The sequence below is a fragment of the Myotis nattereri genome (assembly GCF_964212035.1).
Source record: "Myotis nattereri genome assembly, chromosome: 18".
In the NCBI taxonomy this organism is placed as follows: domain Eukaryota; kingdom Metazoa; phylum Chordata; class Mammalia; order Chiroptera; family Vespertilionidae; genus Myotis; species Myotis nattereri.
In genome coordinates this window covers 1,369,634-1,383,278 of record NC_138093.1, presented here as the reverse complement: position 1 = coordinate 1,383,278, position 13,645 = coordinate 1,369,634, and the positions used below count along the sequence as shown (strand labels likewise).

At 46.3% G+C, this 13,645-nt stretch overlaps 1 protein-coding gene across 2 annotated transcripts in view; it reads right to left on the bottom strand.

The window, feature by feature from the left end:
* Positions 1–3,459: 3,459 nt before the first annotated feature.
* Positions 3,460–13,645, bottom strand: part of PTBP2 (polypyrimidine tract binding protein 2) — a 36,288-nt gene continuing 26,102 nt past the window's right edge. The window contains exons 9-14 of one of the 2 annotated variants that reach the window (XM_081112324.1): positions 8,997–9,136; positions 7,555–7,588; positions 7,049–7,141; positions 5,355–5,571; positions 5,174–5,251; positions 3,460–4,998 (exon numbers count right to left, since the gene is read on the bottom strand). In XM_081112324.1, the coding sequence (XP_080968450.1) occupies positions 4,866–4,998; positions 5,174–5,251; positions 5,355–5,571; positions 7,049–7,141; positions 7,555–7,588; positions 8,997–9,136 (695 nt within the window). In that variant the 3' untranslated portion in view covers positions 3,460–4,865. The remainder of the gene's footprint in view (positions 4,999–5,173; positions 5,252–5,354; positions 5,572–7,048; positions 7,142–7,554; positions 7,589–8,996; positions 9,137–13,645) is intronic. The other variant, XM_081112325.1, reaches the window with a different exon arrangement.

Below are 13,645 nucleotides of genomic sequence, written 5' to 3'. Positions count from 1 at the left end.
GCCATGTCAAATATTAGACTTGTGTTGGGTGTGAATAAACCATCGTCACAGCTGCCAAAGCAGCCATGAAGCTACTGCCAGCCTGGACGGCCCCCCCCAGGCCCCTGCACCCGCTCACCGCCCCCCCCCCCCCCCCCCGCCCCTGCACGCAGGCCGAGCACGGCGCGCCCAGGGGCTGGAGGTAATGCGTGCGGCACCAAAGCTGTGGTGTAGGATTTGCCAACTTCCCGAGTACCGAGCGTCCAATGAAGACACACATGATGAAAGTAGTAATATATGGCGCATGCCCTCAGAGTGCGCTAAATTGAAATTTATATTAAAAAATAAATAGAACAGGCAATGACCGTGGGACTGACTGATAGGCCCTCCTTGGGGGCCCGGGAGTAAACCAGAGCCCGACTCGAGCCGAGTCTCAGACTGATGCGGATTTCCTGATAAACTCGGGTTCCTGAGATTTAACTGGAGAATAAATGAAGTTTCTAGCAGCTTCATTACAGCAATAAGACAACTTTGAGACAGTGCTTCCTGAAATTATAATCATGTTTGTGAATTCCAAACAAAGCTCAAGTTCAAAATGCCTCAGGTCATGATTATACGAAAACCTGAAAATCTGTAACTCTTGTCTCAGTGCCTTTTTAACATTTTAAATCTAACGCCCCGGGAAGCACTCTGTGTGGAGAGGGCCCACTGCAAAGCCTCCAACGGTTACAAGCCAGACCGTTCGTGACCAGTAAGCACCACGTGGTGAGGAAACAGCCGTAGACGTGTCCGGTGACTGGGCCCCGGTCCCGGTTTGAAAGTGTGAAGCGGCAAATGGTGGGACGCTCACGAGACTCAGTGGTCACGCAGGTCTGCACCCGTACCTGGCACTGGTGTTGGGTGAGGGTGTGAGGACCCGAGGCCGCGCTCTTGTGCCGACTCAGGAGCTCCTCTAGGAAGGCTTGAGCCCCGGCTTCCTGACCACAGGGCCGCGTGATGAGTCTGAGCTGGGATCTGCCGTGGCTGCCTCTTCCCACCCCTTCCTGCCTCAGCCGCTGCCTCAGCCGCTGCACTCGACCTCACAGTGAACTATTAGGTGCTCCCAGGTGACTGACACAGACACACGCACACCTGTCTCCGTTCCCCCCTCCACCCCAGCTAACTCCTGTCCACCAACCTCCAAGAGCCCTTCCTAGCCGGTAGGGGCTCAATATCCGGCAACTCCTTCCTAAAAACACATCAAACCACACACCTGCCGTTTCCTGACCCGTCACCGCCGTTTCACGGGATCTAGGTGGGCTCCTAGTTATGTCTCGAATGAAAGAATGAATTCCTAAGAGATTAAAAGTAGATGTTGGTGAGGAAGGTATTGTGGAGCGGCTGCGGCGCTCGGGCTGACTTGTGGCAAAGCCCTCCCAGCACAAGTCTAGCCAAAAGGCCATGGCTGTAAGCAAGCTTGACCTTATGGTCTGACCTGCAGTCCTAGGGCTGCGGGGGTGCAGCCAGTGCTGCCTAAACAAGGCTTGATGGCGTTCAGAGAGTGGCAACAACAGGGAAGCAGCAGATGTGAAACTCGTGTGCTCTGACTATAAAATAAAGCTTCGCACAGGCTGGGTCAGTCCTCATCCAGGCACAGTGATCCACCTGGCCCCACCTGTATTCTCTTGTCTGTTTTCCTTGACCCTTCACCACCCTCCTCAAGTTCACCCCTGGCCTTGCTAAACGCAGTTCACATCTAAGATGTTTCTCGTTGGTAGAAACCCATCGTTCTAGGGTTTGGTTTCATACAGTATTTACATCTTCGTGTTTCTGGTAGTGTTACAAACACAGGCAACTACATTTTTTTTAAAAACACAAAATTGAGTGGGGGGAAAATCACAAAATCTTAAAACAAAGGCATACTCAGGGGCTTCTCTAGCCCTCCTGTTACGGGGGCCTCACCTGCCGATCTTGGGGAACTGTACCCTCATCAGGTAGAACTGGAGCTTCTAACAGCTCCTGGGCCGCTGATGGTCTCAGGGCTGCGTTTTGAATGAAGGTTCTGGGACCTGAGGCAGTTGTCCTGCTGGTGGGCCAGGCTGGCCCAGCCCAGCGGTGACCACGGAGTGACCGCAGCCGGGGGGGGGGGGGGGGGGCAGATGAGGAGGCCTGGCTCGGGCCGCGGTAACACAGGGGGTGAGAAGTGGAGGAGGAAAGGTTGCAAGTCGGTCACCGGAGCGGGATAGCAGTTGGCGGCAGTCCTAGTTGCTGCATGTTTGGAATCTTTCATACAAGTTGAAGTGGCTTGAGTCAGAAATCCTAAACACCCTAAGACCAAATCCACTGTGCCCGCTGCCTGGGAGGAAGGTGCCAGCAGGTGGGGACAGGTGTGTAAGGACCCCACACAGGTTCAGCTGTAAAGTACTAACTGCTCACTCTTTACATCGCTGGGAGAAACTTGAGACTCAAACCATCTATATTCAGTGTTTATTGAAAAGAGATTAACTTTAAAACCTCAAAATTAATTAAACGCCATGAGATTTGATAAGGGGCGTGTCAATGTCCAAACATCCTCTTCTTGAGAAGTATGAGGTGTGTGAGGGGTGGAGAGCACAGTGTGCCCATGTGCTCAGGACGTTTGTTTTTATACTATTTGCATACTTTCATTCTATTACTTGCAAAATCTTAAAACTAAAAAAAAAAACCCATTAACTTCAAGGGAATAAATATACAGGAGAGTAATGACTAAGTATAAAATAGAAAATCCTACCTGTGCTCACAGACAATTCTGTACCCACTTCCCTGTGTTAGGTCCTGGCTTGAGGAGGGCGTGCCCTCTCCACACGCTCCCTGCCCGACACACTCAGAGGCCACTTCCTGGTCACTGCTCTCCACGCACACATGTGCATTGTAAGTTATTTCATCACAGAACCAACCTAAGTAACATGTATGGCTCTGGAGCTGTCTGACACCAATGTACCTATTTGGAAAAATGTGACCTAAAGTATTTTGAGTAATAGATACAGCACCTTATTCAGAATCCTTTGAAAAGCGGAAGTTGTGAAATGAGAACTCACAGTTCAGCTTCCAATACCTGAATGTGTCCCTTGGCGAGAAGCCCCCTCCCCACATGGCGCTCTGTGTCACAGCACAGGGCTGTTGAGGACGAGGAGACCTTAGCAGACAGAGAGGAGAGGTGAAACCGCGAGAGAGCATGGCAGTGGGAGAGAGTGCACTGCATTCACCCCCCACCCCCACCCCCAGGGAACCGGGAAAGCGACGGCCGAGCTACAATCTGTCTTTAAGCAGCAGATTGTAACGGGTGGGACATGTTAATTCTGGGTCCTCCTGGGAAGCAGTCACCGTCTTTCAAATTAAAAAACAAAAAAACCACCACCCTGGTGCAAGTTCACAGCATGTCGGTGTATCTGCCCTCCCACCTGCGGGGCCAGGGCGCACAGCACAGGGACAGGAGAGGCAGCAGAGAGAGACAGAGGTGAGCAGAGCTGCAGTGTTTATTGAGCATGCTACAGAGGGAGCAGAGTACACACAAGGAAAGTAGACCACCATCAAACCTCCCGACTTTGTTAGAAAAGTAATTTTTAATTGTGCCGCTTCCAAACTAGACTGAATTTTACATTTCTAAGGATGTAAAAACTCAACTAATAGAAAATATACATGACCATTCTGTCTACACAGATAACAGAATCTATGAATCTTGAAACGAAGTACATCAATTTCAAAAAGTATTGGTCATTTAAACAGAATCAGCAATTCAGATCGACAAGAACTGTTCAAATTAATTTGACCTGTAGATTCTGAGCCATGTTTTTATTAAAGTCAGATCTATTCCTAAATACAAAATATTTTGAAGATTTATTAAAACTGAATATTACAATGCAAGGTAAATTAAGACTAAAGGCACATAAACTTTGGTCCCACCTGGTTGTCAGTTTTAGAAAACTGCCACAAAATTCATCTTCCTGCAAAGGTTTGCAGTGACTCTCTGCATCTTGGAAAGACATGCACCAGTTCCTGCACTAGCCAGACCAGCCTCCATGCTCAGAAATCCACAGCCATGTCCAGTCGTCATCACAAACTAAGGATGGCAATAGGTATTGAAATGCACGTAAGTCATGTCAACTTCAAAAAACATCTACGGAAAGTATTCAGCCACAAACAAGACGTTACTTAGTGCTGACAGCAGTTAGAGGACGCGTCCCACAAGAGCGTGTACAAAAGGTTAAGGTTCCACAATGCTTTCCACGTAGGGCTCAAACTGACAGAAATTAATACTCTGCATCTTGTTAATTCAACTAATGCCTACATTCCTAACAGAATCTAGACCAGAATTGTGAGATACAAAAAGGCCAATGTGTTTTTAAAGCAATAAAGCCTAAGGTAGTGAAACTAAAAAATGCTGCTTTGTTCTTTCAATATCCTGTATCTTATTTGACTAAATAGAAAGAAATGTGACAAGCCAATAATTCAAAGTACGTTCCAAGCAGGAGAAACAAAAGCTTAACCTTTTTACACACCCCTGCCTATACATAGTGTAATCCCCATATAACAGTGTGCCCGAGACAAGCAATCCCTTGTAAATTCCTAGTGAATTGCACAATAGCAACACTAGTTTTCCTTTAAGGCACGTATGTCAACTAAGTTGAAAAAGAAAAGGAAAATTAAACAAATTTTAAACAGACAATAAAAATGGCTTCCCTATCGAACAGATGGAATCAGCAGTTAATACTCTGCCTTTACATATGCCATTTCGTTTTAGAACCAAGGAATGATAACAGCATGAGAAAAAAAAGGAAAAAAAAAAATCAAACTCTGGTCCCCACTTTCTGAACAGTCACTAGGTGATGACACAACACTGTGACCCGCCTCCGCCTCCGCCTCCGCCCTCAGATCGTGGACTTGGAGAAGGACACGCGCAGGTGGTGGTTCTCCCCCAGGTTGTAGTTGTGCAGGTCGATCAGGGCCTGGATGGCCTCCTCCACCGTGGCCATCTGCAGGAGGGCCATCTTGTGATCTCTTCTGAAGCAAAAGAATAAGTTAGACACTTGGTAACAACTAGGAAGGCTTCGTTACACACCTGAGTTTTGCCCATTCCAGAAACCACAATCTCTATAAACAAAAAGAATAAAAATCCCTTGAAGAGAACGTTTACTTCCATCCAGCCACCAAGGGAAAGAGCAGAAAGGGTGCTTACTGAAAAAACTTAAACGCTTTCACAGTGCCCCCCGTGTTGGCAAACAGCGTCCGCAGATCCTCCTCTGCGACTGAAGGGCTGGGGGAGTTGGAGCAAAACGAAGAGGAAGCGTTATTCGTCAGCTTTATACTTCATTCCTCAAGGGCCCACCCCCCAGCTCCAGCTCATGGGTGATACTCACGGGATGTTGGACAGGTGAAGGGTTGCAGAAGGTGGAAAAATGTTCTGAAAATTTTTGGATCCAGGTTTCTTAAAACGATGCAGTGGGGAATTACCAAAATCTTTAGTGAGACCCTGATCATCGAGCCCCTCCCGAGGCAGCTGGACAGTCTGGTGCTTAGACAGAGTAACACGGATAATCTTTCCATACATCTTCTGTCCATTGAGATGGTTCATGGCTACAAGAAAAGAAACAATGCCTACGTTTTAACAAAGCACAAAGCAAAGACGATTTTAATCGTTTAAAATCTGAAGTCTCTGACTTAGAAGTCCTGAGTGTCTAGTAACCACTGGTGTCAAGTTTAATCCACTTGCCCCAGACGAGGCACCTGGCAGAAAGCTTCCTCCACAGAATGAAACCCAGATTATGCACCCCTCCCCCCCTTCCCTGACAACCCTGCCGACCCATCAGCTGCGGCCCCAGAAAAGGAAGTGAGCATGCCTTGCTGCCCTCTCCTCCCTCACACTCCACACCCCAACCTCAAGTTCATCTTCTCCCCACCCCCCAATCTAGGCACACTACACTCATTACAACAGTCCGTACAGAGAGCAGAACCAGAACCACTCGGAAGGATTTGCTTTCATTCTCCCTCAGGTACTGCTCAGCCACAAGGACCGCGGGCACCTTGTGCACCGAGGCTCTGCCACCCCCAGCTCCCACGCGATGAGGAAGAAAATGCTACTTACGAGGACCAGCCGCCCCGAACAGAGCGGACACAGTGGGGAAAGGAGACATTGCCTAAGCCCCCTCTCTCCTCAGAGGCAGAGAGCTGTACTTCAAGAGGTAGAAAGCAGATGCCTCAAGTTCTGTGCATTGTCTGAGCTACCACCATCGCTGGTAAGAAACACTGCAATTCAAGCTTACTTGTCTCCAAAGGCCAAAAGGCCCGGATATTACGTGGTTAGTTGGTGAGTCTCGTTAGATTAACAGTAAAACTACATTAGTCCTCACATCAAAAACAGCAAACTTCAAAATAAAAATTGTGACTATGCCATCAGCCTGAGGCACCATCATGCCTGAATCTCAACTAACGGAATTCTCAGCTTAAGAGCAGGCTTTTCATAGTCAATCAGCGTGAGGATACCGTCAGTCTTGGGATCTGATTCTGATTTAGTGAAATGAGATACCCATTTAATTAAAATCACCGATTGCTTATATAAGCAAACTAAGTGTAACCTGACTAAGGTGTACTTTAAGATGCCAAAAGGAATTAATGGTGTATCTGGCACAGGTTTTTCATTCTGAAAGAACCTGGTATCCTTAAAATACATTTTCCACGTGACTACATTACTTCTAAATGATGTGAGAATTCAAGTAGTCTGGCATTAACTGGAATCCCAGACTATATGAACAGCTAACTTCCATTGCAGGGAATAATCAGGAAAAAAGCTTTATAATATAAATGCCGTAATCTTTATGGACAATTGTTACTGCATTCCTGGAGCCCGAACCCTTTTCCATGAGACTGAACATGGGACAGTAAGAGGACAGCAGAAAACCACAAGTATGTTCACCTACACCACTACTGACATGAAAATAGGAACATTAACACGACATGCTGAGTCCTGGCTCTTAAAACAATCCGTGGCTCCCTCCTTTTACTTACGGATGGACATGAGCTACGTGAAGATGGGCAGAGCCCACAGCTTCCTTACCCAGTTGTGACTGGTGCCCGTCCGCCATCTGGATCAGAGCGCTGTCTTTCTTATTGTACAAAATCTTCACGCGCTGCACGTCGCCATATACACCTTGAGTGGAGCCACAGAGAGGCAATCCAAAAAGGAAATTAATTTTATGTGCAAGTCAGCTAACGATTATCTTTCTGACATATTAATGAAACATTCAGACATCAACATGATCACTCATTCAAACTCATCATTCTCACAAATGAATAAAGAAAGATCAAGATTTTGAACAGTGAATTTTGAAAAGAACAAATTTTGATAAACCCTCAAAGCTATGTGAATGATATTAAAGACCATGCAAAATAAATCAGCATGCATTAAAACAAATTTTGTGTCTATGGAGAGTTTTAAATAGCAAAGAAAAATAGCAAAAGATTTACTATTCAACTTTAAGCCAAAGTGCTAGCTACAAATAAGAATTAAGGTGAAACCAAAATCAAATCAATAATAAAAGTATAGTGCTAACAATAACATACCGAAGAGGGTAAACAGACTTTGGGGCGTAACCATCTTTAGAAGGAGAGAAGAGCAAGCAGCGTAAGACAAGGAGAGAGGAGAGTCGAGGAAGAGCGGAGATGAACAGATCATCCATACGGAGGGTGGTTCCCGCAGAATGGTGAGTGGTCATGATCATGGTTCAAGGCGGTTAATTGGGGCAAGTTGGTCCGAGGACGTTTGTTCAAGCACAGAAGCATGAACAGGGAATGGAGACAGGGATGGAGACCAGGACAAGGAAAATAAAGGGTCAGACAGGGGAGGGAATGGGTGTTTGGAAAGACAAGGAGAGGGAAGGTGAACACACAGGGGAAAGGATGAAATGGGGAAGGGAAACAGCAATGCAGAAGAAAAAAATAAGGAATTGGGGAACAAAAAAAAAATAAAATATAGGTCAGTACATAGGAAATGCAGGAATTTGGTCAGAAAATGGTTGGTTTATGTACTGTACAAGAAAAACTGAGTAAAATGTAGTCATCCAAGACAAATATGGGTAAAGTACATCTACATCAAGAGTCAATTACAGCATTTCATCTCAACACGGGGCAGGAGCATGCACAGGGCTGTAAACTCTGAACTGTAACTGCATAAGCACGGCTGGTTATGAAATGCAGGCAGAATTTTTAAAAGAAAAACAAAGGCACTGATTCAAGCCTTTTCACATGCAGAACTGTGAGCGACAATAGTACCAATGATCAAATCAGCTCAATGTTCATACTGACAGAGGCCAATTAAAAATGAAACCAATGTTCAATTAGACACCATAAACTGATACACTGAGCCTCCCACATTTCATACCAGCTTTCATAGCAATCAAAATAAAACATACCAGACATAAATGTACAACTAAAAAAATAACTCAACGGTAAGCTATTTAACAAGGGGGCGATAACGTTGAAAATATTTGTAGGAGACAGTGACTAATAACTGCAAAGAAAAATTACTAAAAGGCGGGAAGAGTGCCTCGGCAAGATCTTTGGAAGAACCTTTAAAGAAACACGGATTAGAGTCGTTCACATCAAAGAAGATTTAAAAAATACAATGACACATAAGCATGAAATGAACAAGCAAATAATTAGAAAAGGCAAAGAGCAAAATTTTTGACAGTTAAATCTGCAAACTGGATTACATTTGCCTTTGAGAACAACAAAAAGATAAAAAGCCAAACTACTGTACTTCACCATATTTTTCTTAGGAAAAATAGGTAGTTAGGTTAAAAAAATATATATTTAAAGAGATATGGCTATCTAAGGAAATAAAGTATTACTTAGGTACATAGGTTTTATTCAGAAGTAGAAACATACAAAAAATACTTTGACTAATGAATGTACATAAAAGAAAGGCAAGTGCAAAATGAAATCCACATGGAAACTTGCACAGATGGGATGGAGTGAAGGGTGAACAGGACAGGCCGGCCACTAACCTCCTCGTTCAGATTGCTAACCAGCAGGACCGTGTTGCCGCCCGCGGAGACTCCGGGCATCCCCACGCGGCCCGCCGCAGCCGCGGCCGCAGCCGCCGCGGCGTTTGGAATGGCCAGAGGACTCAGAGCTCCTGGAACAGCTGCAACAGGAAGCCCTAATTTTAAAATAAAGCGGATTTTACGAAACACACACAAGTCGTTTACAAACACCAACTTAAGCACCAAGGCTGCAGGACTTGGGGCTGCGCTCCACATGGTTCCTGAAAGGGAATTCGTGTAACACTGAGAAAAAGGGCTTGCTGACCGGGAGTCATTACAGAAAAACAGCTGATTTCGGGGAAATCATTAACTATTATAACTAAAGTACATGCTATATTATGTTAACAAGTTAAACCATCGCGTTTCCACGGAAAAGCAAAGGAAGCATAGAGAGTGAACACATTCGAGTCAAGATGTGCGCGCCCAGGTTCACAGGGAGAAGCCACATCTAAAACCACCTTTCACCACGAGTGACTCACTTTACACAGCGCCGTCTTCGTGAACTCACACCGGAAATCAAACCAGTCAGCACAGCTCATGAAACCAGCGGGTCCCCCTTCCATGGATCAGCGACTTCAATGGGAGGCTGGGAATGTGTCTAAAACATGCAACACCTGACTAGGCAGGAACACTGACCATGTCCCCCTGACTGCCCAATGCAGCCACTGCCAATAGCTAATACAGCAGCCACCAAGTGTGACAGGAAATTACACCTATTGTTTTCATCATATTGGCAAAAAAATAGCCTTTTTGGCGGCCACAGAATGTTAATCCTTAGTTTATGCCATGAGATGAAAAGGGTTGAAAATCACCGCTATGAACAAATCGCCCTGAAAAATATTTAATGTACACAAAGGGCCTGAAGGAAGTCTTACCATAATCTATTTGCCTTAATCCCACCACTACAATGCTCCCCAGGGGGAGGAACAAGCAACCCCTCGGTTTCAAACGGCCTGTCAGCGTTTCCTGTCCTTCACCACCGTCTTCTACGTCCTTCTGACTTCTCGGTTCTACTTCCCAGTCTTTGCTGCTCTTTCTTCCTCAAAATACTTATTTCTTAGAGAATCTACTTCTACCTCAGCATCTTTTATCCACTTTTCAGAGGCCAATGAACAGGAATCCTTTATCCTTCCTTACACACCAGCTTCTCAGCGACCATTAGTTCATAAAGATGTGAAGATATGGTCTTGTCCTCCTTCCCATGATTCAAAAAGAAATCCAACCTAAAGGGAGTTAGTTTAGACAGACCCGGGCGGACTTGGCCCTTAGCACTGTGGTCCCGCAGCTGCCGTTTTATTTCTTCTTTTCTTTCCAGCCTTCTTGGGTATGTCACAGGGACGTGCTGTTACCTTTGGTTTCACATACCTTATTCTGTTAGCCAAATTTTTATCTTTTTACTTTGGAAACTACTATGACCTCCCACTGCCAGTTTGAAGGGTTCTGTAAGATTCACCATTTCTTAGCCTCTGACTTTTGACTTGAAAATGTCCCCTTCCAGCAGCTGCTTCTTGCCCCCTCTCCAGTTTGGCTCTGGCTGAGTTTATCTTACAACCTCTTGCCCACACCATGGTTTGGGGCAGGGATCCTCAAATTTTTTAAACAGGGGGCCAGTTCACTGTCCCTCAGACCGCTGGAGGGCCGGACTATAGTTTAAAAAAACAACTATGAACAAATTCCTATGCACACTGCACATATCTTATTTTGAAGTAAAAAAACAAAACGGGAACAAATACAATATTTGTATTTGCATGTGGCCCGCGGGCCGTAGTTTGAGGACCCCTGGTTTGGGATCTGCCCCTTTTTTATTTCTCCACTTTTCTTTGGATTTTACTTTTCGTCTTGGAAAATCTCTGTATACCAAAGTAGAGAGACTAGAATAATGAACTCATGTACCCATTACACTGACCTACACTTACTAACTCAGGGCCAACCTTGTGTCATCCATGCGCCCAGTTTCACTTAAAAGCGAGTCCCAGGGAGAAGGACCTGAGGCTGAGCGCCTTTGTGCCCAGCGTCTCCTCTCTGGACCCGCCAGCGGGCTCTTCCTAACCAGCGATGCCACCGCATCACTAACCACGCACGTGGAAAGCACCACAGTCCTCAGGTCACAGACAGGCTGTTGCCACGTACCACTGAGTGGAAATACCTCTTCACCTGCTGCCCGTGTCAGTCTATAAGGATCCATTCTGAACGCCTCACAGCAACGGCGCTCTGAGCAGGGACCCTCCTCCGCCTGCAGCACCATTTCCTGGATCTCCACGTGGCTGTGGCTGACGCACGCGGTCCCACTAATGCTGGCAGCAGCACACACCACGGTGGGAACGACACTGTCCCATCACTCCTCGTCTCCCTGCCTCCACTGGCTGTTAGTAGAAACAGTCACCTGACACTTGTGTTAAGTTCCTTGGTATTAATGGGATCCAGTTGCCTTCTTTCTCTCTTTCTCTTTCTCTCTCTCTCGCTCTCTCTCTCTCTCTCTCTCTCTCTCGCTCTCTCGCTCGCTCTCTCTCTCTCTCTCTCTCACACACACACACACACACACACACACTTAGGAGAAAGAAATGATGCACTATCAACTCTCAAATTCCCTTTTAACAATATAAATCTTTTTTTTTTTTTTTTAAGTCCACCAAAGCCACTTGACTGGCTCTTTTCCATAATAAAAAATTAAAATCAGGCCCTGACCAGTTTGGCTCAGTGGATAGAGCATCGGCCTGCAGACTGAAGGGTCCCAGGTTCGATTCCGGTCAAGGGCGTGTACTGTGGTCGCGGGCACATCCCCAGTAGGGGGTGTGCAGGAGGCAGCTGATGGATGTTTCTCTCTCATCGATGTTTCTAACTCCCTATCCCTCTCCCTTCCTCTCTGTAAAAAGTCAGTAAAATATATATATTTTTAAAAATTAAAATCAGTTTAATTCCTGGTTTCATTTTCAATTCTAAGTGATAACTCTCAGAATTTACTAAGCCAAAAAAACTTACCTGAAGAACTAGTTAGTTACCAAAACTAAAAATAATCTTGCCCTGGCAGGTGTGGCTTGGTTGGTTGACGTGTCGTCCTGTGCACTAAAAGGTGAAGGGTTCGATCCCCAGTCTGGGCCTGTGAGGGAGGCAACCTATCCATGTTTTTCTCTTTCTAAAATCAATTAAAATTTTTTTTAAAATTAAAAAATCTCACCCTCGCCGGCTTGGCTCAGTGGATAGAGCATCAGCCAGTGAACTGAAGGGTCCCGGGTTCGGTTCTAGTCAAGGGCACATACTTCAGTTGCAGGCTTGATCCCTGGCCCTGGTCAGGGTGCATGTGGGAGGTAACCACTCGATGTGTAGCTCTCACATCGATGTATCGCTCTCCCCCCACCCCTCCACTCTAAAAAAAAAAAAAAAAAAAAAAATCAATGGAAAAATATCCTTGGGTGAAGATGAACAAAAAAAAAGTCTCACAAAGCTCCCAATCCTTAGCCTGTTCAGTACATCCTTGAAGCAGGACTGTCTTCCGTCTACTCCTCCCACTCAGCCACACCTGCACACCCGCCGCCCCCGTGAGCAGCTCTCTTGCTCCACCCTTGTCTTCTTCCCCTCTCCCTGCCTCAGCCATTCACTCTTTCAACTTCCCAGTCCTCTTAACACCCACCCCCAGACCCCTCCGCCCGCTTCTCCACCCCCACGCAGTGCCCGCACAACCAGAGCCACCTTCACCTGCCTCTCCCGCGCCGGGCTTGACAGAGGCCCAGAGGCTCTAGCTTCCATTCATCGCCCTCACACTCTGCAGTGCAGGCGAGGCTAGATCCAAGCCTCTATTCTGGCTCTGCTTTCACCTGAGATTGTAAAGTAGTAAGAGCAACAATACGCGTGCGCACACCAATCCCACATTCTGTTAGCCAACATTAGCGGATTTCCTAGTCCAGCGGTCGGCAAACTCAGTCAACAGAGCCAAATGTCAACAGTACAACTGAAATTTCTTTTGAGAGCCAAATTTTTTAAACTTAAACTATATAGGTAGGTACATTGTTATTAACTTAATTAGGGTACCCCTAAGGCTTAGGAAGAGCCACACTCAAGGGGCCAAAGAGCCGCATGTGGCTCGCGAGCCGCAGTTTGCCGACCACGGTCCTAGTCTATTCCCAAGAGTTCCCTATAAAAAGTACACTAGACTGAAGTCCTATCTCCTACTGTCAATCTCATGTTCAGCAAGGATCAGAAACCCCTAAATTCTTCAACCAATTTCCAAAGTCCTCTTCTTCCGCCCCTCCCCCTTTTCCCTTTCTTCAGAGACAGAATGGCGAAAAGAACAGGATTGTAAGGCCAATGGCTTCGTTTCTGACTCCAGCTCTGCCCCTGAGTGTCCGCAGCTCAATAAAATCCCGCCAGTTCCACAAGGGTTATCACAAGCATCTCCGTTTTCCAGACCCCAACATTCTCACTGTCCTCTGGATCCAGTCACTACAATGAATTCCAGAACTGACGCCAGCCTGAAACCAGCACCAGCTGACAGGCCTGCGCACTCACTCACTACACGCCAGGCTCTGTCCAGGTCATCAAAGGCACTAGCACACTGACCCTCACCATGGCCACAGCACCAGGGACCGCTGGCACCACATCCGTCACAAATGTGG